The sequence below is a fragment of the Falco biarmicus genome, chromosome 5, assembly GCF_023638135.1.
Source record: "Falco biarmicus isolate bFalBia1 chromosome 5, bFalBia1.pri, whole genome shotgun sequence".
Lineage (NCBI taxonomy): Eukaryota > Metazoa > Chordata > Aves > Falconiformes > Falconidae > Falco > Falco biarmicus.
The window spans coordinates 47,845,667-47,872,584 of NC_079292.1; the positions used below are offsets into that span (position 1 = coordinate 47,845,667).

Genomic DNA, 26,918 nt, shown 5'->3' on the forward strand with positions numbered 1-26,918 from the left:
GCCCCGCCCCGCCCCGCGCGGCTCGCCTCGGCCAACCCCGGGGCGGTGGCGTGGCGCCCCCGCGCTCCCAGGATGCTCAGCGCCTCGCGGGACCCCGGCGGGCGGAGGCGCCGGCGGAAGGTTAGGCGCCATTTTTAAATTCTTCGAACCGGTGGCGGCCGTGCCGGCTGAGCGGGCCGGGATATGAGGGGCAGGGCACTGCCGAGGGGAGGCCGGCCGGCCGGGCGGGCGGGCGGACCGGACCGGACCGACCGACCGGGGCCTTCTTGCTTGCGGCGTCACCTCGCGGCGTTCGAGCTGGGCCGTTACCCCGGCCCCGCTCGCTCCTCCCCTGGGCCGTTAGTTACCTAGCAGAGGGGCCGGCAGCCTGTCCCGCAGGGCGATTGTTTTTGTCTTGTGTTCTGCCTGGCGGTAGCAGCCTGCCGCGGCCTGTTGGCGGGTTGTGGGCTGGTGGGTCGGGAATCGCCCAGCGCAAGCCGGGGCGGCAGGGTTCCGGGGCAGGGAAGGCCGCGCGCTGCCCCCTGTCACCTGCTGGTTTGCGTGCTTGCTTTTGCACCGGTGAACTGCAGGCATGTGCGGTTTGAGGGTAATGATTATTTTCCCGCTCTTCTGGATGCGTGACGTCCGTATTAGTGCTGCTCCTCAGACCAGGCTCCTATGTCCGTAAGCCACAGGAAAATTAACAGTAAAAATATTATGGTGACTTACAGAGCTTGCTTTGCCTCTCACGTGCTCGTTGCCTGCATACTGTAAGGTGCATATAATCATATTTCTGCCTATAGGAGGTGTAGGATACATATACTTATATGAGACCTTTGCCCTCTCTGAACATCTCTGTTTTGAAGTCAGTATGAAAGGGATGTGATTTTTCAGAAGAGTTTTGGTTGTGGACTATAGGATTATTTATGACAAGCAGTCATCTCTATGCCCTAGTTAAACTTTGAATGAGATTCTGGTGAAGGAAAAGTTTCTCATATGTGTTTGAAGGGCTCTTGTCATGAAGAAACAGTGGAAAACATGTATAAATTACTTGTTCTTGAGTATAGCTGGATTTACCCGCTGTGGCTCCCATACAAAATTTTAGTTTGATTAGTAACTGCTGTCAGTTTGACTTAGTAGTGTATGTGGTTAAAACAAAAATTCCAATTCTGAGTTAAGACACAACCTTATTTGTTGCTTTTCACCTAATTATTAACCATATCTCTAGTATAAGACAGAAATTGAACAGGTGATGCTGTATGCCATGTGTAGGGATGGACACTCAAATAATGTATGGTTAATTGGTGGAATTTGTAATTTGAACAGCGTTGTGGAGGAAGCAATAGTAGTTTGAGAGTGATGTCTCCTGTAATGAAGAAGCTGTACAGATGTTCTCAAAAACGTCTGCAGTAGGTGCACAAAAGTATTAAGTGTTTATTTTCACTGGATTCTCTACACTGATATCTGAGCAGTAGCGAGATTATGGAACTTCCTGTAATGAAAGTTTGCATGTTTCTCTGATATTTCCCACCTGCCCCCATATATATATATATATATGTATGTATGTATATTTAAGGTGATTACTTTGGCTGTTGCAAGTTGTTGATAGTGTGGTAGTAGAATATGGACTGTTAAAATAATGAGAGGTATACTATCATATTTCTTAAATGATATTATTTTCTCTTGTTTTTTATTCACTTGATGTTCATGGGAAGTCTTATCTCTGTGGGTATGTTGCATAGTCTTTTAAGGTAGGATGTGTTTCACTTCGACTGTCTAAAAGCTACGTATCTAGCTAGGTATCCAAGGCTAGGTATCTAGCTAGGTATCAAAGGCTGTGATTTTGCGAACATCCAAGTTCATGATGTGACAACTCTGCTCCTGAAAGGAGAAAGCCTTCCTCCTCCTCCTGCCTATTTACTTGGCTTTTTTTCCTTTCTCCTAGCCAGTACCAGCAGCCTACTTTCACTGATGTAGCTTGTTGGATTTTTCCGAGAGCTACTGTGACTCACTGACCTCAGAAAACTAGTGAGTGCTTTCTGCTTGTTTAAGTGCGTTGGCTTCTTGAGTTAAATCAGTTCATGGAAGGGTCTGATGAGTGACAAATCTAGGAATGGGGATGAAGAAAGGAGAAGTGGAATCTTCCCATTCCTGGTGACAGTGAGCCCTCATATTGTTCATTATCTAGTCTTGCTGTAGACTCTTAAGCTTAAGGAGTGGTGTTTGAAGGAGCACTTTCACGAGGCTGTGCTTCTTTTGAGTGTCTCACTCTTTCAGGCAAATGGTTTGTTTCACAAGACCTTGGCTGATGCGATTAAAAAAAAAAGGAAGAGTGACAGAAGCAGGCAAATAGATTAAACCATACATTGTGTGAAACTGCTGTTTGGCTTTCAGCAGATTTTAATGATAATTTTATTGCTTGAACAAAACATGGCACAAGGCTAAATACTATTAATTTTTTCATCAGTAGTTGCAAAACTACATCCATTATATCACCTAACTGTTTAAAACAGTGTTCAGAAATGATAAGCTTTTAAGTGTGACTGTGCTATGGAAAACAGAGCCATGAGTGAGTTATATATGTCACCCAGGTGAATTACCAATATGTGCTGAAATAACAATTTGGTTGTGTTGGGTAAGCTAGAAGGAAACTTTGTTGTTGTAAACAACATAAAATAAAAATTGGAATATAAATAAATAAAATTATATTGATATCTTAATATTTTCTCTAAATGCAAGTATTACCATTTTAACTGTTTGTAGCAAACAAAAAGTTAAAATAGTTGAAAAATCTTTTAAAAGAAGAAAAGCCCTTTCACAATGTCTAGATACAAAAAAGCGATGCGAAGTACGTCTTTAAGCAATGTTTCCATATGAAACAAACAGTTGGAGAAGAAAGGCAAACCAAAAGTGATTCTTGGAAAAAGATTGAGTTACTTCACTTAGCTAGATATTCTACAATAAATAGTGCTTTATTGTGGATACCAAGAGTGCGTTTCCAAGGTTTCAGGACTCTGTACTGATACCTTTATACGTGTACCTGCACAAAATGATGTTAAGATTTCATAGTATGAATTTGGCACAACTGATACAAGTTTGCAGTTCTGTAACCTGATAACATTTGGCAAATATATAGCTGGAGAATTAATTTTAGATATGGTGTGATTTTAGTTTCTTTGAAGTATGTTTTATGGTTCTCTACCTCTTGAACAGATCTCCAAGAGAGGAAGAAATTTTAACTAGTGTTCCTTTAAAGTATTTCTCAAAAATTATGGGTGTATTTTGTGTAATTCTGAAGATTATTTAAGTTCTGTTCATTGACTGTGAGCAAGTACTGTAAGTCATTAGCACAGAAGAAATGCTTGTTAGGAATATACGTAGAGTATTTGTAGCCCTGAACAATGTTTACTATTGACAGTTCACTGGCAGGGATTATTTTATGATTACTTTTTTTTTTTTGGTGGGGAAAGCTTTTTATTTCTAAGAATGTGAGTTGGTTAAATATTACAAGTTGCGATTAATGATTTCAAAGAAAGAGCTCTCATGAAGTAATGAAATACCTTTGTTACTGTAGTTTGTTTCAGTTATCACCAGGACTGCAAATCATGAAATATGCCACTAGATGTCCCTGCAAGCCAAAATAGTTTTGTTTCCTTAAATACATACTGCTTAGGTTTTTGCAGCCTGAAACAATTTTTTGTAAGATACATTCCCACCCCCACCACCCCTGTCCTTTCCTTTTTCATGAAATATTCATGCAGATGAATGCATGACCAGGTGTGTGCCTTGCTTTATAATTTGTGAACTTTTTGATAGTAGCAAAAGCTACAGATCTGAGCTTTGGCTTACGGTTTGATAGTTACATTTGATATCTGTAGCTTATAAAAACAAAGACCTGTGACAGAGAAAAATACTATTACCTGGTGGTTGGTTGGGTATTTGTGGGATTTTTTTATTATTATTTCTGGTTTTTGGGGGGTGTTGTTTGTGGAGTTTTTTTCTTTGGTGGTTGGTTGTTTTTCTTACAGTGATCATGATAACTGTGTTGGTATGCTTAGAAATTCTTAGGGATGTACTGCCTTCGGTTTTCTCAGTGTACCAGAACCTCGCACATGGTTTGTTGTCCTTAGGATCACTGACCAGTTCTCCATACAGCTGTTGGTTTAACAATTAAAAATGACTTTATATTGAGTTTGGAAACTACTCTTGTCCTTTGTTTCTCAACAACCAACAAAATTCAGGAATGAAAAAATAGATACTGTATTGATTAGAAGGTTCTTTGAAACTTGTGCTATTAATGTTTGAAATTGGTTGTGCATGTAGGACAGTCACTGAGGAGAATGTTCTTTTTTTTCCTGATTTCTTCCCCCTTATTCTCTGAGCAAATGTGGGTGAAGCAGAATACAGTTGCTGTTGTTGCCTATACTGGTGGTATAATTCTGGTAGATTTTCCTCTGACATCTTCCCATCTTAGTGATGGAGCAGGGAAAAGATGTGAAAGAAAATGTAAATGTGTTTTTTGACATTGTTATATCTTTATTGGAATGGGCACTGACATGCAATGTTTATTGTCCTATATGGAAGATAAATTTTCATCTTACTACTTGTCCTGAACTATTGTTCAGGGGTTTATAAAATCAAATGTTAAATGTTTTAAGATAGACCCACGAAAGATTTAGAGTAGAATGGTAGCAAACATTATATATTAAACCATATATGTAAAGATGGGGAGGTAGAAGTGATGGTGGAAATTGAACATTTTTCCTGTTTTGAGTTTTACTTTGTACAAAGTTACAGTTTGTAACTTTGAATTAAACTTTGTACACTGCAACCATAGAGTTCTTAGGCATCAGTCCAGCTATGCCAAAAGCTAAAATGGCAGAGTAGTTGGTTTCACAGCTTTGTGACTTCCCTAAAATTCAGTTACAGTCCTTCCTGCCCCAGAACCCTTAGAAGTGTCAGTAATGATCAGATAAATACATCTTGCTTCTATTATTGAGAAGAATTAATGAGGCATATTAGAATATGTCCTCATTTCTCAGCATCTGTCAGTTTGCAGCTTTCTCACACCAATCTGATATTGTCAGATTTGGCAAAACTCCTTCTGGAAAGGTCACAAGAAACCACTAGATAAACTTTGAAAACAAGGAAGTGACATGTATCAATGATATATTTCAGGGCTGAACTCTGAGCAGCTATCTTCCAGTCTTTCCATGAAACCTTAACTCTTCTCTTAGGGCAACAAAGTTGAAGGGCCTAGAGCACAAGTCTTACGAGGAGCTGCTAGGGGAACTGAGGTTGTTTAGGCTGGAGAAAAGGAGGCTCAGGGGAGACCTTATCGCTCTTGACAACCACTTGAAAGGAGGTTGTAGCCAGGGGGGGGTCTGTCTCTTCTCTCAAGTAACAAGTAATAGGACAAGGAAATGGCCTCTAGTTGTGCCAGGGGAGGTTTAGATGGGATATTAGTAAAAATTCCTTCACTGAAAGGGTGGGCAAGCATTGGAACAGGCTGCTCAGGGAAGCAGTTGAGTAACCGTCCTTGGAGGTATTTAAAAGACATGTAAATGTGGCACAGGGGTCCTCAAACTTTTTAACCAGGGGGCCGGCGCGCAGATGCAGTGGCAGGCAGTCACCTGCGGCTGCTTGGTTCCCCCCCCAACCGCCGGCGGGGGGGGGCAGGGGGGTCTGTAAATACCGGGGGCCGGATTGAGGACCCTGGGGGGCCGTACCCGGCCCGCGGGCCGTAGTTTGAGGACCCCTGATGTGGCACTTAGGGACATGGTTTAGTGGTGGACCTGGCAGTGCTGGGTTAACAGTTGGACTTGATGATCATAAAGGTCTTTTCCAACCTAAACAATTCTATGATTGTTATTCCAGAGAGGGCTTGATAGGGATTAAACAGTGAGAATTATCTGTTCTTCTTCCAGTTGAAATGGTCGTGTATTGAGTCGTACAAATTGTTAGGGTAGTGTGACAGACTGTGATAAGTAGTAGTAAAAGCTATGTGTCTGGTGTCTGTGGTGTCTGCTTGAACTCTGGTTAACAAGGTGTAATTAGGGCATTACTAGCATCATAGTTCGATTCTTAGTGTACAGCATAAATAAAAATAACTTGCCATGTAATCTGTTAGATAAAGTGCTTGTGCTTATTTTGTATTGATCAAATAATCTCCATATTTGTTTATTCAGTGCCCCTGGAAGGGCTTTTACTTCTCAGGGCAGGCAGAACATGCAGAGAAGAGTTGCTCTTTCAGTAGAGGTTTGTAACCTGAGTTACAGCAGAGCTAGGGTCTTTCTGTACTGAAAGCAAAAGCAGCATGTGAAATCTTTGAACTGTGAATGTACTTGATTGCTAATTAGATGTGCTTGGTTTTTTTCAGGTGACTTGATCTTCTGGGACGTCAGCAGAAAAAGTGAATGGCTTTGTAAATTAATTATAATTTTATTTTGTCCTTTCCATACTCATTGTGAACAGTCATCATAAAATGGATACTTTGGGCAGTCTCCTTCCTCCTGCGGTTGGAAATGGTGATACGGCTAATTCACAAGAGTTACAAAAACTTCTGATTGATGAAAAAATGCGATGTGAACACCATAAAGCAAATTATCAAACGATAAAGGCAGAACATCTAAGGTATATGAATTTAAACAGGTTTCTTCATTTGAACTGTTAAAAGGTGAAGCTGAATGTTAGGTGGAAGGGTGAAGGTGTGCGTGTATGTTAGCTATTTCTGTATTTAAGAACAGATTTAAGCATTGTTCATATTAGAACATAAACAATTCAAAATACCTTAAGACATTGCAAATACATGTTTCTGCAATACTTTTTAGGCTTGTAAATATGCGATGACTTTTCAGTATACTACAGAATGAGGATATTAATAGCTTAGTTCCAACATGGTATTTGCATGTTTGCTTCCGCACGTTAGTTTTATAAGCTTTAAGATCTAATTTTAGAGGGTAATTATAAAATAGCTCTGTATTTTATCTTGCAGATTACAGGAGGAATATACAAAATCACAAGATGAACTGAAGCGGTTGTTAGTTGAAAAGCAGACTGTACATGACAAATTTCAGTTTCTTCTTGCTGAATATCGAGAAGAGTTGCTGGGTAAAACTCAAGAGCTGGAAAAACTGAAGATGCAGGTGAGATAATTTAATGGCAGGATTTAATATGAATTTTAATCCTGTAATAGGGCCATGCATGTATTTATGTGAACATGTATATACCTAGTTTGAATATATTTCAGATATCTTGAAATTCATCCGACCCCAATAATATTTCTTCTCTGGAGTGACTATGGGTTGAAATATCGTTTTCTTGTTTGTCTGAATCTTCCAAATCCTGTTATGTGCTATGTTAATAGTAAGACCTTTAGTCTCTGTCTGTGCATGCTGTTGTGTTATGGGGAGAACCATCTTCCCTGGAAAATAACTTAGATGCTTAAACTTGTTAGGATAAGTGACTGGAAAAATAGATATTTGTTTCTGTTCATGAACGATAGCTTTCTTCATCTTTAAAAAAACAACAACCAAACACAAAGCCAAACAAACCCCCCTCACATTTAAGATAACTTCTGATGACACTTTCTAGAACTGCTTTTTTCCTTAAACTAATTCAGGACATGTTCTTGGGAAACAAATACAGCATCTAACAAAGGATCCCAGGCTTCAAATGGAGATGTCCCTTGCTACCATAACTAGAATAGTTTCAGGGACTTCAAGGTACAGATAAGTGGAAGAAAAGTAGAATAAATTAGGATATGTTGGAGGTTGTGGATGACAAAATTTTAAACATTTTCTTGGTATTTAGTTTGCTATATATACACTTTCAAAAGTGTAACTAAATAATTAGTAGCTATACCCAAGAAAGCTTAACAGAATACTATGCAGCATGGAGCTTAAGGCAGGTTATCTTTCCTGATGTTAATTTCTTTTAAAACCAGTATCCATGTGTCTGTGGGAGAACACGTATCTAATGTGTTTAACAAAGCATTTGTTTGGTGTTGCTCAGTTTGATTCTTTGGGGTTGATTCACTTACTGTTTAAGGTTTTCCAAACACCAATTCTTTGTCTTTTATGTGAGACCACTTTTCCTTCCCCCCTCTCTCCCGCAAAGGAGATGAATCTCTTGGCAATTCAGCTTGACATTTGTATTCCTTCTACCAGTAAATACTGACATTTTAAATGCCTCAGTTATCCTTATAGAATATTTTTAGTTCACTAATCCGGTTTTTTGCTTCTGTAACTACTATTGAAAATTCTTCAGAAAAACATAGAAAATTAAGCAGGATTCCTAAAATCTTAAATACTTTATTCCTGGTTATTTGTCCTATCACAGTGTAAATAAATGAATACGACTAGTTATTTATGATACCTTTCTGTCTTAAGGTGCTAACTCCTCAAAAATTAGAACTGTTAAAAGCACAAATACAGCAGGATTTGGAATCTCCTATGACAGAACGTTATCAGAAGCTAGAAAATGTAAGTAGTAAGTATTGAAATTCTATTTCATTTAGAGTAGAGATCACCAGTTCATAGTTGTTGGTAAAACCTTAGGAAATTAAAACTGAAAGGGGAGCAAAGTATGACATTCTTTGTCTGGTACCGTTGCCCCAGGCAGTGAAGGTTGAAACCTTAGAAGAGGGAGGAGGAGGGATTCAATTCATCAAATATAACTTGTAAAATAATGGGAATATTGCATGGACATTTGAAGGAAATAAATCTGAAAACTTCTCTGATGTTTTTGTGTTGGTTTGGGTTTTTTTTTTTGTCTAACTTAGGAAGTGGAAAAATACAGAACAGAATATAACAAACTTCGTTATGAACATACTTTTCTGAAATCAGAATTTGAACATCAAAAGGAAGAGCATGCACGTATTTTAGAAGAGAAGAAAATCAAATATGAGGCTGAGGTACATTGAATCTTACAGTAGCTTAAAATGTATCTGATCACAATGTTCAGGCAGCTTTGCTAAGATGTTGGTACTTGATGGGTTGTCAGTTTGACACCATTTCATAATGTGGTGTTTGTTTCCGTTCTCTGCATTCTCAAAAAACTTTTATGACTTAGCCTAAAGCTGTCTCTGTAGGTTTGCTTCAGTGATGTGTCGCAATATCGTTTGTGCTATTATAAGTAATAGACTTGCCTTCTGATAACTGACAGTCAGTAGCTTTGATTAAAAAAAAAAATTATTTAATTTTTTAATTGCAATTGTTTTGGAATTTGAGACATTATGCTAATCTGAAATTAATAAATTATCTGAGCTGTTGATGTAAGTTTAGATTTTAAATTACTGGTGTGGCAACTAATCCAGGAAGAAGGCTGCGGAAGACATTGTTAATAGCAGACAAGGGTACATTTTGCAACAAGGTTGCATCATGACAGTGGTGGTCAAAAAGATACTGAAAACTTTGGTAACTTTATTTCAGTTGTATTAACTCTTGAATAAACAATTCTTAAATTGTTTAAGATTTGGACTTTCAAAAGTGTAACTAAATAAATTGCCAGCTTATTTATGTTTTAATTATATGCAGCAGTGTAAATGAGTGTTGTATGCCATTTGCATATTCATTTAAATATTTGTCTGGGAGCATATATCCTAAGATGCCAGACTTGAATGTATTAGTCCAAACATGAGACACAAATCCAAGCAATCATCACTTTCAAAATCAATCAAAATTTGCAAATGTAATGCATTGAAAACTAACAGTTGTCCTTTTCGGAGTGAAACCCACATGCTGCTTTACAGCCAGTCTTTCTTGTGGGCTTGTTGAGTTTGTGCTAGTCCTGCAGCTAGTTAGCACACTTAGAGAGAATGAAACTACCTTGAGCTCAGGGCACAATGTGATTTAGTTCCTCTTAGAGCCTTTTTAATCTTCCATGCCATTTAGCATAAGGAGGCTACAAAACCATCCTGATTCTTAAATGATGGCTTGGACATGTCATGCAATAAGCATTTGAATCTCCTCATAAAAGGGATTTGGAGGGCTTTTGCTGCAGAAATTGGCTTTGTTCCATAGAGGTCACTGATGCAACTTCTAAAAATTGCTGCGGATCAGAGTTTGGACTAGTCTCCAAATATCAAGAGAACTCTTACATACCATACTTGCTCACTCTTTTGCCCCCAATATTACATTTAGTCCATATAACTAATTTTGAAACAATAGAGTTTATATGTTTATAATATGTTTGTTAGGTACAGTCTTGAGATTAGTTTGTACCTATTATACTACCTTGAAACAGTAAGTTTTGGGGTGTTTTGCATTATTTTCTGGCTGACAGGGCCCGATCATGTTGATTATCTTGAGTTACTAGCAGATTTGAGTTCTGTTGTGGTTACAGAATTGTGGAATCATAAGTTGGAAGAGACCTCCTTATAGTCCAACATCCTGCTTAAAATATTGAAGTGTAATGAGATAGGGTTGCTTAGGGCCATGTCCAGTTAATTCTTGAACATTTGCAAGGATGGAGATTCCACAACCTTTCTGGGCAAACTATTTCAGTACTTAACCATCTTCGTGGTAAACTTTTTTTCCTAATATCTAATTGGAATTTCACATCTCCCAACTTGTGTCCATTGCCCCTCTTCCCATCACCATGCATCTCTTTCTCCTCTCCAAGCTGAAAAGGCATAGTTCTCTTAGCCTGTCCTTACATGTCATATTCCCCAACCCTGTGACCATCTTTGTGAACATCCACTGGACATGCTCCAGTTTGTCGTCATTCTTCATGTACTGGACACAGACTCCACATGCAGTCTTAGGAGTACTGGAAAGGGGACACAGGATCACTTCCTTGGATCTGCTAGCTAGGTTTCTGCCAATCTGCATCTTTGCTGAAAGGGTACTCTGCTGACAAATGTTCAACTTATTGTCCGCTAGGACCCCCTTTTCCATGGAGCTGCTTTCTAAACAATTGCCCCCAGCCTGCACTGTTGCACTGGATTACTCCTTCGCAGATGCATGACTTGCCCTTGTTGAAGAGGTTCCAGGCAGCCCGTTCTTTCAGTCTGTCCAGGTCCCTCTGAATAGCAGTTCTGCTTTCCAGCACATTGACTATTCCCCGCTCCCCCCCCCCCCCCCCCCCCCCCCCCCCCGCCCCCCGGTTTAGTGTCACCTTCAATTTGCTGAACGTGTACTCCATTCAGGTCACTAATGAAGGCATCAATCAATATTGGACCCTGTACTGATCTCAGAAAGACCCCACTAGTTACAGGCAGCCTATCAGGCTTTGCACCAGTGATCATCACTTGCTGAGCCTGGCAGCTCAGCCAATTTTCCACCCACTTTATCATCCACTTTCCCAGCCTATATCTCACCAATTTGGAGATTATGAGAGACTGTATCCAAGGGCTTGTTAAAATCAAGGTATACAGGATCCACTGCTCTCTCCTTATCTGCAGCGCTGGTCACCTCTTTCTAGAAAGCAGAGAAGTAGGTCAGGCATGATTTGCCCTTAGTAAGTCCTGCTTTCCATCACCTTGTCTTTCATGTGTTTTGAAATGGCTTTGAGAAGCTTTGTTTCATAACCTTCACAGAGACTGATGTGAAAGCCGATTGTCCAATAGTTATCTGGATCCTTCTTCTTGACCCTCTTGCTGCTCTTGATGATGGGCCTGCTGTCTGCCTCTTTCCAGTCAACAAGAACCTTCTCTGATCACCATGACTTTTTAAAGATGATCGAGAATAGGCTTGTGATTATATCAGTGAGCTTCTTCAAAATGCTTGGGCCCATTCCAAGGACTTGTGTTTGTCCAGTGGATTAAATAATCCCTAACATTTTCTTCCTCTACTCTGGGTACTGCTTTACTCCCACAGACTGTGAGGGAGCTCAGGGACATCTGAGGACAATCCTTATCAGTGAAAACTGAAGCAAAAAAGGCATTGAAGAATGGGTCTGTTGATTTTCTTGCTCTAAGAAAGAAAATAAGTGTGAATGTAATTTAATAGTTTAAATGCACACTGCTGCTGTTTTCTGAATTGTCAACTGCTGTATTTATGCTGCCTGACACTTAACCAATGTAAAAGCTTTTATTTTTCTGATTAAAAAATATCAGATTGCAAGGCTGGATAAAGATAAAGAAGAGCTCCATAATCAGCTGCTTAGCGTTGATCCCACGAGGGACAGTAAACGTGTGGAAGCACTCTCTAGAGAAAAGGCACAACTGTATCAGAAACTAAAAGGCTTAGAAGCAGAAGTAGCAGAACTAAGAGCAGAAAGAGACAATTGTGGTGTGCAAGCAGAAAGTGTTCAAAGAGTACAAGTACGACAGTTAGCTGAGATGCAGACTATGACAAGGTCTCTAGAGGTAAGAATTTTTTTTCCTTTTTAAATTTTGCTTCCTTGTAGAGTGTAGTGAGGTTAATGCTTGGCCTGTTAGAACTGTCACTGGAGTCACTGATAATTTTGCCATGGACTCCACAATTTCAATTTGTACATTTCAGATTTTAAACCAAATTGTAAGTACATTGGGAGTCACATACTGCCAATTCAACTTTGGAAAGGTGGAGAGCTCAACTCAGAGATTCTGTTGAATGATCTCCTTTCTAAACATGCGAGTGATATTCATGTTTGCAGTCAGTAAGGTGATCACGTTAGCACTTGTCACTTGGCTGGAGTTAGAAACTGATGACAGTATGTTAATAATCTGCTATAGTAAATTTTTTATACTTTTCAAAAATGTTGTATGGTGCTCCCCTATTTCTTTAATCCTTTCCTCATCTATTGTCTTTCTTGCGTGCCCATGTCTCTCCTTTCTCCAGCACGTTACTGCAATTGTTTAGTTTTTGGTTGTTGCTTCCCTTTAAAGAACCTTTGCTATTTTCTGGCCTGTTATATGCTTCCCTGGGTTTCATTGTATTCCTCATCTGCGGTCTTCAGTCTTCCTCTCCGTTCTTGATCTCTCTTTAGGTAGTGAGTCTTTCCATGTAGATTTCTCACACGGTTGCATACGGATAGATTGTTCATCTTCCTTTTTACTGTTATCAGTGCAGTATATCTGTGTTACAAATGTTCTGATCAGAACTTAAAAAGTGCTGTAATATTCGTAATGTAGAAAACTTTAAAAAGTCTTGCTGGAAATAGGTCAGTTTGGAAAAAGGAAGTTGAAATCATAGGTTAGATTAACTTTTTGATGCTTAGTAAATCTCAGGGTCTTGAGTCTACAGTACTCACAGTAATTGCATTTTATTTCCTCTCCATGATGTTAATTCTTCAGTTATTATAACTGCATAGACCAACATATGACATCTTTTTGAGCACTGCTTGTAGTCATACTGGTGTTTACAGCCCAGTAATTTACTGGTAGGAATACCTGCTGCCTCCTAACCAAGTCAGATTGCCTCTTGTGAAGTAGGATTGAAAATATGTGATTCTGTGCAGGCAGTGCTAGTAAAAACAGTTGTGACTTCTGAGTAAAATTCAAGACCCTTGTTGTATTGGAACATACTGTTGAGCAAAGATAAATACTTATATATTATATTACCGTATAACATAAAGGATCAGTAATATCTGAAAGCCCAGATGAATTGCACCTTTCAAGTGAATAGCAAGAGACAGCCTTGCTCCAAAAATCTTACATATAACTCCTTTATTCAAGGCAGAAAAGAAGTCTGCTGAACTACAGTTAGATCGAATTGAGAAAGAACTGCGGATGAGTCATGAGCAAAACATACTCTTGACTAGCAAACTTCACAAATCTGAACGAGAAGTCAATTCCTTAGCTGCTAAAGTAAGTGCTTTAATGGTATCTTAAATACATGTTTCAAATCCTGTTATGTTCAAATTTTTCCATTTATATTTTACATGAAGAATAAAGTAACTGCTGTAACTTAAAATAGATTTGGAATTTTTTTCGCGGTTTCAGTTGGAAGATGTAGAATATGTGACTTTACAGGAAAAATGTCACCCTTAAAACTAACTCTATAGATTGTGGTTACGCTGTTTTTATTTAATTTTCTAAATTTTTTTCTAAACAGAACACACCTCGAAGATGTGTCTGTTTGTGTTTTTAGTATTAATGAAAATAGCCAGCCTTATTTGATAGAAACAAGCATTACTTTTTCATAAGGTGTATAAAAGTGCAATAGAGTTTTAAATTGGTTTTTGGGTTTTGGTGGTTTGTGGTTTTGTGTTTTTTTTTCTAATGGAGCTATGACTTCTGGAGATCTTACAAAGTGTCCTTTGAATGGGCTGCGTTAGCTACAGGAAGCAAGCTGCATTGGAATCACCTGTGGAGATTTTGGTTCTATTAGAAGGGGGATAGTCACATTAGCATAGCGTTCCTCTTGGGCTAATGCCAGCATAGCTTGTACAAAAACATTTCTGTACAGCACTGCATAGTATCATTTTAAGGAGATCATTGTCTTGCAACATGTTTGAGTATCTTAGTTCTTGGGTTGGCACCAGATCTTAGAGGTTTTGGTCTATGTTTGTATACTTTCTTCTTTTGAGTTTTTAGAGAAATTTCTAGAAAAATACTTAATGAAAAAAGATCAGAAGGCTTCAAGTTTAGGGAAAACCTGAAAGTGCTTAAGGAACTTGACATCACTGTTTAGTATTTCAGCATAATTAGGTTAGTATGGATGCCAGATTCAGAGTTTTATCTGGTTGCAGTGACTCCTCAGCTACACAAAACAGAGAGATCCTTTATGCAATGCCATATGTGATGATTTGAATAAACAAGAAAAATCGAAACATTAGTAAACTGTTTTACCTTCAAATGTTGCAGAATACTTACATTACTTTATGTAAATTTGAGTCAGGATACTAGCCCTAATGAAATAGTTACTCAGGTAAATATTAGCTTTCTGCTGTCTCTTATTCCCTCCTTTCTGGAGAGGATACCGGGTAATAAATTTTTATCACATCTGTCAGTTGCTGGTATTTAATCCCTGTGTTTTCTTACCTTTCTGGAGAGGCTTTAGTTAATTCTGAACCAACTGTAAAGCTAGTAACTTTGGTCTTGTACATCTAGTAGTAGTAGTGTATCTGTAAGTTCTAATTTACGGTAAGAATAAGATATACCTATACCAGTATTTAAAGCCCATTTATACAGCGTGTCATACTTGTCTCATATGAATAAATAGGAAGGGAAAGCTTCTGTTAAACATTTTTTTTTTCAGTTGTCTATTGGAATAGAAGATTGTTACCGTCCTTACTTTTTGTATTAACTGTTGTTCTCTGCTCACCTCTAGAAGGACCAGAGAATTAAAATGTTCAGTGGTGTTTCTTGAAGGGAGGAAAACAGAAACCAATTTCTATGCTAACCTCCACCCCCCGCTGCACCCGCTCAAACTTACTTCTGAGCACAGGTGCATGCATTTGTATTCTGGATTTTGGGCCTTAAAAAAGCCACCTTAAATCTTTGCAAGTTGCCCTGAAATGTCTTTGCTTAGTATTTAAGCAACCAAATCCACCATGTAGTTACTTAATAAGCTACTATGTCGTTCTTAACCTTTTGCCACTTGTATATGCTAGCAGGTTGTAATTACATTTGTCACTGTGAATGGATTTTTATTTTAAGTGCTTTCCTCTAGATATTTAATTCTCATTGACCGTGTAATTACTGCATACAAATGCCTAAACTATAGAAAGTTTCCATGCAAGCAGTAATTTTCTTTGATTTGGTGTTCTTAAAGCTCCTGCTTTTATGAGGCCATTTGATGTGCATGTCACAGTTGTAGAGAAATGCACTTTAAAATTATGAAGAACTGGATTTTTAGAAAGTACTATAGCACTCCAGGAGGTCAGGAGGACTGTAGGTAGTTACTAAATTGAGATTAGTTGGGGGAGGCAATTGGTAATCTGGTTTTGCATATCACTGTTTTGTTTTACTTAGGGAATTAAATTTATTTTAGCTTGACTGAGGGATCTTTAGTCAGAAGTGAGGTTTGTGTAAACTTGACATGCTAATGCTTGAGTTAGCGAGGCATCAGTGTCTTAAACAATTTGGACCAGTATCATAGCAAGATATTTCCAATGAGTAGTCTTTCCAGAAGTACCCCAGTATTCGGAGGCTAGCTTGTGGAACGTATAGCATTTACTCAGAAACCAAGTTTTCACAGGCAGTCCTGTGCATCTGTGCATATATCACCAAGGCTTCTTAAAAGAGTAACTTTTCTACACTGTAGCTTGCAATAACTGCCTGGTTAAAGATGGAATACTTGCCAATAGTCAGTTCACAGAATATATGTTGTGTTTGAGCACTTTGATTCTTTTAATCGGGGAATATGTAAAACTTGCATTTCAAGATGACTGACTTCACACACTGAAAATCATTGAATGAGACTTGAGGAATTAATAAAAACCTGTAATAGCCTGATTATGATTTAGGGAATCAGATCATGTCAATAGCTTTAGTGTTACAGTATCTATATAATAGATACCATTAAAAATTCTCTACAAAAGTGCGTATTCTAGATTGTCTTCAGGAAACTGGATAAAAAATAAAATTAAGGTAGGTTTAAAATAAGCATAGTCCATGATCATTTGGCAGATTTTCTTGTTACCAAAGGATCACATGAAAAAAACTTAAAGCTGCAAATATAGTTATATTTTTTATTTGGGTTTTTCTTTTTTGTAATTCATAGGTGGAAGAACTTAAACACTCACACAAATTGGAAGTAACAAATGTCAAACTGGAGGCAGCAAGAACAAAGAGTGAGGTAGAAAGAGAGAGAAACAAGATTCAAAGTGAAATGGATGGTAAAACATGCAATTGATTCCTAAAGATTTCTTTTGTAACTTCTAGTTAGAATACTACAATTATATTTCCTCCAAACATTTCCCAGCAGCCTTCACCTTCTACTTCTGGTCTAGATCATAGATCTGACAATTCTGTATCTGAAATAACTGTGTTGTTTTACTTGGTCTACTAGGTTAAGAAGATCAGTTACAGAACAATTTTGCATTTACTTAAATTGGTGACTTTGTGACATAATCTGAGCGTAATCTGTTTCAAATTGTGTACTTCATATGGTTATTTTTTATATTATTGCCAAATTTTAGTCTTTCACACTCTGCTTGAAACGTACCATGGGGTTTCAGTAGATGTTTTGTTTTCTGATTCTGTGGAATTGATAACAATTGGGTAAGGCTGCCATGTGAACCAAAATACAATTTCTAGCTCATTCTTTGAAGAAAATAGGCAGTGTTCTAAGCTACCTAATACAGCTGAGAATGTAGACAACTTGAAATAGCTTTCTAGAGTGAAAAGGCCCAAGCTTCCTAGTGCTAGTTATGTGTTGATGATTTAAATCACTACACAGCTTTTAAGTGGACTGTACTCACCAATCTGCCATAACCTCAAAACAGTATCTTTGTCTTCCTGGAATAGTTGTTTCTGTTCACTTGCTTTTAGTATTAAGTTCCCTTAAGAGCAGCTGAAAAGTGGTGTTTCTATACCGACACTAACAGTATATTGTGAACTAAAAATGTTGGACCCTATGAAGTATGAAACCAAATACAGACAAGATTTATGCTAACCTGAATTTTCTGTGTAATCCAGGAGAAATTATTATAGCATGTTGGCTTATTTGCCAGTGAACACATGTGTCTTGGTCACAAATTTTTAGTTTTTATCTTTTGTCCCTGCCTATAGAGTCATAATTTTAGAATTGCCTTATTTGGTAATACAAATGGATTAAAATTTGAGATTTATTGTAGACAGGTTACTGTAGCTTTGTTGGTAACCAGTTAGTGTTTACCACAAACTTTTCCATCAAAAGAAAATGACAAATTTTTTTGCTTGACCTTCTTGTAGCTATTGTGGAACTTTTTTTTTTTTTTTTTAGTCTGGACACAACTACTTAGCAGAAATTGCTTTAGACTAAATCTATGATAATATCAACTGTTTAATTACTTTTGTATGTTAAAATAATAAACCATCGTAGACTGATTCCAGTATAATGGTTAATCTTCAAAAGTTTTTGAAATGTTGCTATTATACTAAGAAAGGCCATGCCTTTTCTGTTTTTCTTGGGTTGTTTTCCCCCATTCATTCATTCTATCATGTGAATTGTGATTTTTAGCTCTCTTTTATCAATTTATAAAGTTATTTTAATGCTAGATTTTATCAGGTTGATATCAATAATGATATTTTACCTTTTTTTAATGTATAATGCAGGACTGCTGTCAGACAAGGAAATTCTTAAGGCAGCTGTTGAACGTCATAAGGTGCTTTTAGTAGAAAAGGATCGGGAGCTAATTCGTAAAGTGCAAGCTGCCAAAGAGGAAGTTTTTGAACAAATTGCAGCCTTACAGGATGAAAAGTATGTTTGTTGATTTACTGCTCAACTTCTAAACGAGGAATGTTTTGAGTAACTTTTAAAAATGTTGTTCTTAGCAACGAAATGCTTCTGGCATTTTGTCATGATTGTGTGCATGTTCAATAACGTCTCAGGTTAGAACTCGAGACCAGATTAGCTGATCTAGAGAAGATGAAACTGGAACAAGATACATGGAGACAATCTGAAAAGGATCAATATGAAGAGAAACTACGTGTTGTACAGATAGCAGAAGAATCTAGCAAAAAGGAACTTCAGCGTTTGCGGTAGTGTGGCTTTTCTAATCATAACACAAATTTCTCTTCCACCCCTCTCCCCCCACTTTCTTTACAATAGTCAGGATAAAGGTTTTCTGTTCATAGATACACAAATATTCATTATGGTAAATTAAAATTATCTTTTGCATTGTGTAAAAAGAGGGCAGAATTTAAAATGTGCTGTTGAAAAAAGAAAAAACAAGAACCAAACTACCAAACCTAACGTTTTTCATCCAAACATTTAAAATTTATTTGATTTTAATTAAATTTTTTAAGACATAATTTTTCAATGCTTATGTTTGTTAAAACTGGGTTCATGTTGGCTTCTGCCATAGCCCCAATTTTAGAGTAAACCATTTCCCTTCCCGCAGTGGCACCGTATCAGCAACTGGCAAACGGTGACCCTAATACAATGTCTCTTTGAGTTGATTATTATAGTTCTCAGCGGTTTTACTATAGCATTTATATGAAGGTCAGTATGATAAAATGAGCAAAAGTCACACTCCAAAAGCAAACAAATCAACGTCTTATTTACTCCTAGATGAATTTCAATAATCAATAAAAATATATTTTAAAACATTATTTTGTTCAATATTTATCAGCCTTTCAAATTTTGCAATATATTCTGTTGTCAGACTGATTTGTCTTAACTTGCAATATTTATATTTTAATTAGATAAAAATAAGGATGTGTTATACAATTTTAGATTAAAAATTCAACAGCAAGCTATTCAGACAGAGGAGTTGGAAGAAAAGAAACGTGAAAGTGCTGATCTGAAACAGGTAAGGTTTTATTGCATTGTAATGTTTTATAGAGAAATAAAATCTTTCCTGCAGTTACCATGTCCAGTGTTTGAAGATTAGAATGAATTTTTAAGGCTTTTTTTCCTGAGGGACAAAATGCATACAACAGATATTTAAAAGCAAAAGCGTTCAGAAATCAGTCATGCTTTCCTGGACCTTTATGAATGGATTACAGCTTTTTGCTTCATACATTTTGTGGGTACCAAGGATTTCAAAGCTGAATGTTTATAGACTGTTATATTGAATACAGTTATGTGCTATTTAACTGTTTCCATGGAGACTTAGAAATTGTTTCTAGGTAATGCTTTGCATTTACACTGCATCTCTCATCTGAGGTTCTTCAAGTGCTTAACAGATGTTTCATAAATGAATAAACTAGTGTAAAGAGGTATATTTCTATTGCAAAGTGAATTGATGGCAGCGTTGAAAATAAAACCTAATTCTTTTAACTCCTGCTCACCCATGATGTTATTTAATGGGCAAGAACATAGCTGTGGATCAAAGTAGTCTGCAAGCTGTGTGCATTTGGAGTTCAAGGCAATATTTTTTTTTTTCCCCCTCTAGAAATCAGAAGGTGGGGTATATGCGTGTCTGTGTAGGGAAAGGATAAGGAAAGGGAAACCATCCTTTCTCTGTGTTTGCTGCAGGGCGTGGACTTTTTATACTCTATGCTTATTTGTTTTTCTGAACTGGTTGGTACAGCCACTGCTGGCTATCACACGTTGTGTGTTATGAGAGAGAAGAGTCTGGGTAGCTCCACAGCTCTGTCACTACATGTTGTGTGGTGATCTAGTTCTGTTCAGCCCTGGGGCTTAATGTTGGATTTCTTATATTCTGGGGGACACATCAATGACTGAAGAGTCCTGCCTTGCTTATCTTTCTTATTTTAGCTACAATAGAAAACCTTCTTTGTCTAGTAGTGATTTACTGTAAAGCTTCTGGAGAAGGGTAAAGAGAAAAGGAACAAATAAGAAGTGCTCATGAAAAGATAATGCAGCCACTTGGTATCTGCCTTTTGCTTTGTCTCTGTATCTCAGAGTTAATTGTTAAGTTATTTATATACCTTATCAGATAGAAAATTTTCTTTATTTTTGGTAGCAAATTCATGACATGCAACTCCAGCTTGCCTCACTTTCTCAATCAGAAAATGATTTGTTGGAGTCTAATCAGAAGCTGAAGGAAATAGTAGAGAGATTGAAACAAGAATGTCAACATGCAAGGACTCAGGCAGAAAAAGCTCAACTGGAAACAGAGAAGTAATTTTTTTTCTTCCTTTTGGCTTTACTTTTCCTTTTCATGTTGCTTGTGTTCTTCCACGGGGATTACTTAACTATGGATGGTAAATTCTGAAAAAAGTCAGAAATTAAAAATGACCAGGAAATATTGAACCATTGTTAAAAATGGCCGTACCTTCTCTTATGCAGTATATATTAAAGCTTTGCTTGTGGTAACTTCAAAAAATAGGAGTTTGTTTCCATTCCTGTCTGTTACAATTAATTATTGAGTAGTGAAATACACTATCTGTATAAAAGGAAATCCTATTTATACTGAAGTGAATTCAAACATATTATAGTTTAAGTGGATCTAGAGTTTCACACACAGTTCATCTAAGTGTGAAGCATTAAGGGTGAAAAAAACATTTAAGCATTGTGTTATGCTTTGATAAGCTTTCAGGGACCTAGTCTTTGTATGTGTGTGTATATACTTTTTATTTTTCTGCTCCCACTAGACCCTTTTAGCTGATAGGAGGCTAATAAATGCTTAGTGGATATCTTATTGTTGCTCTCATCAAAATCAGAAATAATCACTTTCCTTTTATGCACAAGCTTGACCACATACTATCAAAACCAAATCTTGTTCAGACTCCACATAGCAATGAACAGTTTCCTGAAATGTAAAGATTAATTTGTCAGTTATCTGAAATGGCTGTTTGGTATTTCCTATCCTAATAACCAAATACATGTCTAATTTATAGTGGATTATTGTGTGCTGGGTTTTTAAAAAAATTAGCATCCTAGCTTAAATAGAAAACTTCCAAAAGGTACAATGTGGCGTTTTTTGTTTTCACTTCTCTTTTGCTACCAATTGGTACTGCAGTTGCTTCATTGTCATTAGCTTAAGTATTGCTTTTCAGTTTAACATGAGAAGAAATGATTGCATTGGGACTGGGGAGCACATTCAGTTGTCAGTAGCATGTTGAATACCTTTTGGATGTTTATTTTAGGAAGGTGTATTCATATTTTGAATGAGATTGTCACTGTTATTTGAGGGAGACTGTAAATGTAATTTCTGTGTTTGTGGGCCATAGATGAGTCAGGTTTTCCTGGGAAGGCAGTGGGAGGATCCTGGCAGTCCTCGGAGATCTTTCTATAAGTAAGCAGCTTTGCAGCCTGCATGTAGGTCCTCCAGGTCTGTCCTACTGTTACTGTGGGAGCCTTGGGACCGGTTTCCGTTCCTGTTCTGACCGTGGGTGATAGGACTTGCTTCCTCTGTTTGGTAATTCTTACAAGCTTGAACTTCAAGTGTTAAGTTTCAGCAAAGCAACTTGGCTTAAAGAGGAAGTGAAATAAGGACCAAAAGATAAGGAAGCCTAAGATAAAAAGTTCCAGATAACTAAAATAAAGCCAGTTTAGTCGTAAGTAGGCAAAGCAGCTGCCTGCCTGCCTGTACCAACGTTAGGCTTGGAAATGAAAATGTGAAATGAGGACTGAAGGCAAACTGAGACTGATACAGATCAGAGATGAGCTTAAACAGGCACTTGTTAAGCATTTCAGGAACACTGTTAGTGGAATTGGAAAAAAGAAAAAACTCATGGCATTTTTAACCACTTTCTCAATTGAAATTCTTTTGTTGTTAAGCAGAGCTTTTTGAGAAAGCTCTTTGGTTTCTAGATAGTAGTAGTAGTAGTTTACAGTCAAGAACAAAGTACAAACCATGCTGGGTCTACTAAAAGAACTGTGTTGGGTATCAAGTGGGCCAGAAGCCTGGTTCTGATATGAGAGTGGATGATTCCTAATACCTCTGCTGTGGGGAAGGAAAAGGCCGTTTGATGAGAAATGTATGAGGATTCATTCAGAATCCCTGTAGGTAAATGGCATTAGCCCAGATTTGGAGTGGAATGGATGCATGGATACCAAGCCTTGATCTGCATTTCTTAAAAATTGCTGCACAGAATCTCACTATTTATTTTTTTTAATACTAATGTAGTTAAATATGTAGGTAGTTCTTGTCTACTTTGACGCACAATGCAGATAGCCCAAACAAGGCAGCTGAGAGAAACTGGCTTCTTTCCTATCCCCTGCTAGGGAACACAGCCTCATTTTAGTATGTTTTAACCATGCAAAGGCCTGAACAGATAGCGCATGCTGTTGGTGGTGTGTGTTCGGCTGGAATGTTGTCTAGGAACCATATTGGTGGGAGCTTCATGTTGTCTTGGTGTTTGTTCTGGCTGGGAGAACATACTGGTCAAGTCTGTACTTCTCTGTTACAAAGGTGTAGTAGACTGCACAGGACAACAACCTATTATTTTACATTTTGCCTCCCAAACAGAAAAGGTACTTGTCAGCTCTTCTGACAGCTGATGTTTGGCATAGGTGTCTACTGTGCTCCAGTGTCATTGTTTGACCTGAATTTAGAAATTTTCCGTGGATTGTTGGGCAGCTCACCAAACCACCATGCAGCTGACAGTTAAATAGCTTAGTGAAATCAGTTTTCAAAATTTGCCTTATAGTTGAACAACACCTAGGATGATGTTAATGCACAGGTTCGAATGTTGTTAGTCACAATTAATTGTTAGCATAATCAAATCAGATCCTTCAAGTATATAAAGGTAAGAGCGGTGAAAAGATCTATATTTTAAGAGCCTTAAGGCATTAATTGAATGCACTGCTTTGTCTGTATAACCTCTTAATCTTTTAATCTGATTTGTTTGAAGGACTTTAGAATATAAACGTATAGAATGGCTGGAGGAGAAGCACATGCTTACTCAGCGCATCACAGAGACAGAAGAGAAATACAACCAAGTGAAGAACAAGCTATCTCGAGCTGCTGTTGCTCAGAAAAAGGCATGTTGACTCTTCTTTTTTTGAATGATCTGGCTTATGAAAAGTTGAGCTTTATTATTTCGGTCAGCTAGAATAGTTTTTAATGTTAAGAGTTTATTTACAGCCAACAACTTTGTTGTAATGCCATCAAAGATTTTGTGAGGCTTTTTTTGTGCATGTGTGTGTGTATACGGTTAAGAGGTGGACTCCTTGATTAGTAAGAATGATGTTTTGGATACCAGACAAATTATGTTCTACTTTTTCTTGATGGAATGTTATAACTTCTCATAAGCTTGCATTTTATGAAAGAACTTGAAAGGAAAAGCTGATTAATTGTTTATAAAAGCCTAAGATTACTTGGCAATTTTATGCATTGAACATTTACAGGCTGTGAAACCTGCCAGTAGCTTTTAATTTTGTAAAAGGTTGAGGTCAACATGAGGAGGGGAAAAAAACCACATGCATTTTTTGGTCATGTTTATACTTATTTATACATGGGAATGAGTTTTGTAATTCTCAAATACAGTCCGTGTTTGTTAATACAGTTGGTCACTGACCAGCAAGTGACTGACAGCTGTGGTGCATATTTCAGTTGCAGTTGTGGATGATTTCCCATCTCATCTGTTTCCCATCATGGAGATTCAGAACCTTCAAACACCACAGCACCTCCTCTTAAGGAAGGAAAATCCTAAGAACTGTCACAGCTTGAAACCATGTACAATGTAGGTTTAATTTTTACAGGATCTAATCTATCAAGACATTACTTAGCTGTTTGAAATGTCTGTTTGACAGAGAAAGACTCTCAATGACAATAAACAGAGGAGGATGCAAGAGAAACTAGAACTTCTGGAAGCCAAGATAGAAGAACTAGAAAAAGAAAACCAGGTGTTAAACAGGTAATAAACTTTGCTTTTTCTTAGCTTGAAAAATGGTATATGCCCAAGATCTAATTTAAAAAATGAAGTATTTTTGAAGATACATGACACTTAGTTTAGTAACTGGAGTCCCGTCTGATGGCATTTTCAGCACTAGAATTATTTAAATGGAGTCCGTTTGGGACAGGCACCCGAGAGCCCGTAAGACAACTGCGGAGGAAATAGAGGAAAAAATATCTGATGGATGCTGTTGCAGGAATCCCTTCGAAAGAAGAAAGTGAAACAGACTTCGTATTTGTAAAAGAAACAGACTTAGCATGCACTTTGAAAGACAAACTCCTATTTTTTTTCTTTATTGAGCACCTACAGAGGGCTTGATTCAAATAATTAATGTAATGTGACTGCTGTGGCTTACTGCTGTGAATGATATTAAAGGCTTAATTTATTCCATGTAAATTCTAATCTGTAATACAGGAGATACCTTAATATGTAGAGGGACTTCTCGAATATGCACAGGTCTTTCACCTTCCAGTTCTTCTGGTATATTGTTTTGCTTCGTAGGGATAGTAAACAGCAGAGTACTTGTGGAGAAGTATGCTTCTGTGTCGGGACAATAAAGATTTTGAGCAGTAAGAAATCTCTTCTTTCCTAGGCAGAATGTTTCCTCTGAAGAATATGCACGCCTCCAGAAGAGACTAAAGGACTTGCAACGTAGGCATAATGAATTCCGGAGTTTAATTCTGAATCCTAACATACCATCACTCAATCCAGTCAGTATAATGTCATCATCTGCCTTGCCTCCTGGGCCTGAAGTGTCCTTCTCCCTTCTTCAGGTGGTGATGTATTACAAGTTGTGAAAAATAATACAGCAAAAGAGGGTACTGGAACACTCCTTCATCACAGACCTTAGTCTTAAAGAAGGAGTATTTGGTCTTTGAACGGAGGAAGGAAACTTTGAGGAAAGCTTCTAGTGACGTTCCCTTCCTCAGAATAGGAAGGAGTTCTTGAAAGACAGATGATACATTGCAGAATATAACAAACAGGCAGCTTTAACCCAGTTCTCTGTACTTTCTCCTGACAGTCTTTAAATAGTTCGTTCTGGGCAAGAAATACCATAATGGTGTTCAAATACCATGGTTTCATTATTAGAAAGCGCCATTGCTGCTCTTGATTTCTTGTATGGTTAAAAGAATTTTACTTACTCCAGTGGGCTTCTGGGGGTGAAAATCTCTCTGGCTGAGGCTGACCAGGCTGACTTTACAGATCCTTGGTTACTGAGACCTCAGGTCTATGTCCCTCTTCATCTGAGAGGAGGAACGCCTGCACACGTATTTCTTGCTGATGCTGCTCATCATGAATATTGGAACAATACCAACAAAACATTGAGGAGTAAAATTTAACAAATAAGGATATTTTAGACATCAGTGTTTTTATTTTAAAATCACTAATTAAAAGAAAAGGAATTATTGCTCACTTTGGTCCCCTGTAGGTGTGCAAAATGTAATAGAGCCACTTTTTTTGTATTATTTATTTCAAGGAGGAACAGCATCAAAGAGAACTTTCCCTTCTTCGCAAGCGGCTGGAAGAACTAGAAACCACACAGAGAAAACAGCTGCAAGACCTTGGACCATCTAGAGAGCGAGCAGCGGTGGGTGCGTACAGGGATTTAGCTAGAAATAAGATTGCTGGAGAAAGTGATGCACAAAGTGAGGACTCCAAATAAAATCTGTAAACTTTACATGCTGTTAGTTTTCAATAGGTTAATCTTTGTACGTGCTTTTAATATTTTGCCAAAAACATGCTTATATGTGCCTGAATAGCGTAATATAGATTCTACATAGTTTTGTATTTTTGATAGACTGTCATAAATTATCAAATCTTATGGTTCAAAACAGAAGTATTGAAAGATAACTATATTTTGAAATGTGTTTATATAAATGAGATAAAATTATTTGGAAGTCAAAATATATGAAATAATCTCATCACACAAAACTCGAAAAAACACTTATCAAAGTTTGAGTTGTGCTGATATTTAAAATAAAAATTTAAATTTTTTTTGTAAACCCTTTGAGACTTACTTGATAATATCCTCTTATTTCTTCAATGTAGAAGCTACTGTATCGGTGTGGAGTTTTGCTGGGTTACTGTTTTGATTGTTAACAATGCTGTAATCCACATTTGGATTGTCATTTTGAAGTTCCCATGCAGATAAAGAGGATGAAATGAAAAGGAAGAAGTGCTGAAAACTTTTATTTGCTACCCTTGGCACTGTGCTTCTATTTTTGTAACGGGAATAAGCAATAATCAGGGTTTTTAATATAATGTAGTAGAGATGAAGTATAACAAATTGCCTTCACATGATGAAAATGTAAGTTTGTATTTGTTGCTACTGTGATTTGTTTACTTAACTATTATAAAATTATTTATTCAAGGTTGAATGCATTTTTCCCCTTCATTATCAGCTTAGTGACAGAAACTTGTAAAGAATCAATTATTCTTTTTACTTGATAGCAAAAACTTTCCTGGAAGTACAGGGATGTTGTTATCTGGTTTTTGTTTGGAGTCTTTTTTTTTTTTTTTTTTTCCCCCCCCCTCAAAATACTGCAGTAAAAGTATGAGCCAGTGAGATACACAGTGCAATTTTTCTTTTTTTAATAGCTTATTCAGTATTGTT

The 26,918-nt window shown here is 37.4% G+C and overlaps 1 protein-coding gene across 4 annotated transcripts; it reads left to right on the plus strand.

Annotated features, from left to right (window-relative positions):
* CEP83 (centrosomal protein 83) lies at nucleotides 1-26,682 on the plus strand. Of its 4 annotated transcripts, none has more exons than XM_056340850.1 (16): nucleotides 1-120; nucleotides 6,359-6,612; nucleotides 6,974-7,124; nucleotides 8,370-8,462; nucleotides 8,762-8,893; nucleotides 12,038-12,289; nucleotides 13,580-13,711; nucleotides 16,572-16,686; nucleotides 18,107-18,251; nucleotides 18,383-18,532; nucleotides 19,230-19,305; nucleotides 20,425-20,582; nucleotides 23,261-23,390; nucleotides 24,162-24,265; nucleotides 24,897-25,077; nucleotides 25,782-26,682. In XM_056340850.1, exons 2-16 carry the CDS (start codon nucleotides 6,464-6,466, stop codon nucleotides 25,965-25,967), a joined length of 2,154 nt encoding a protein of 717 aa, XP_056196825.1. In that variant the 5' UTR covers nucleotides 1-120; nucleotides 6,359-6,463; the 3' UTR covers nucleotides 25,968-26,682. The 4 variants fall into 4 exon arrangements, with proteins under 4 accessions (XP_056196825.1, XP_056196826.1, XP_056196827.1 ...); XM_056340851.1 differs by lacking the exon at nucleotides 1-120 and adding an exon at nucleotides 314-2,007 and having other exon boundaries at nucleotides 24,897-24,955; XM_056340847.1 differs by lacking the exon at nucleotides 1-120 and adding an exon at nucleotides 324-2,007.
* Nucleotides 26,683-26,918: the final 236 nt, after the last annotated feature.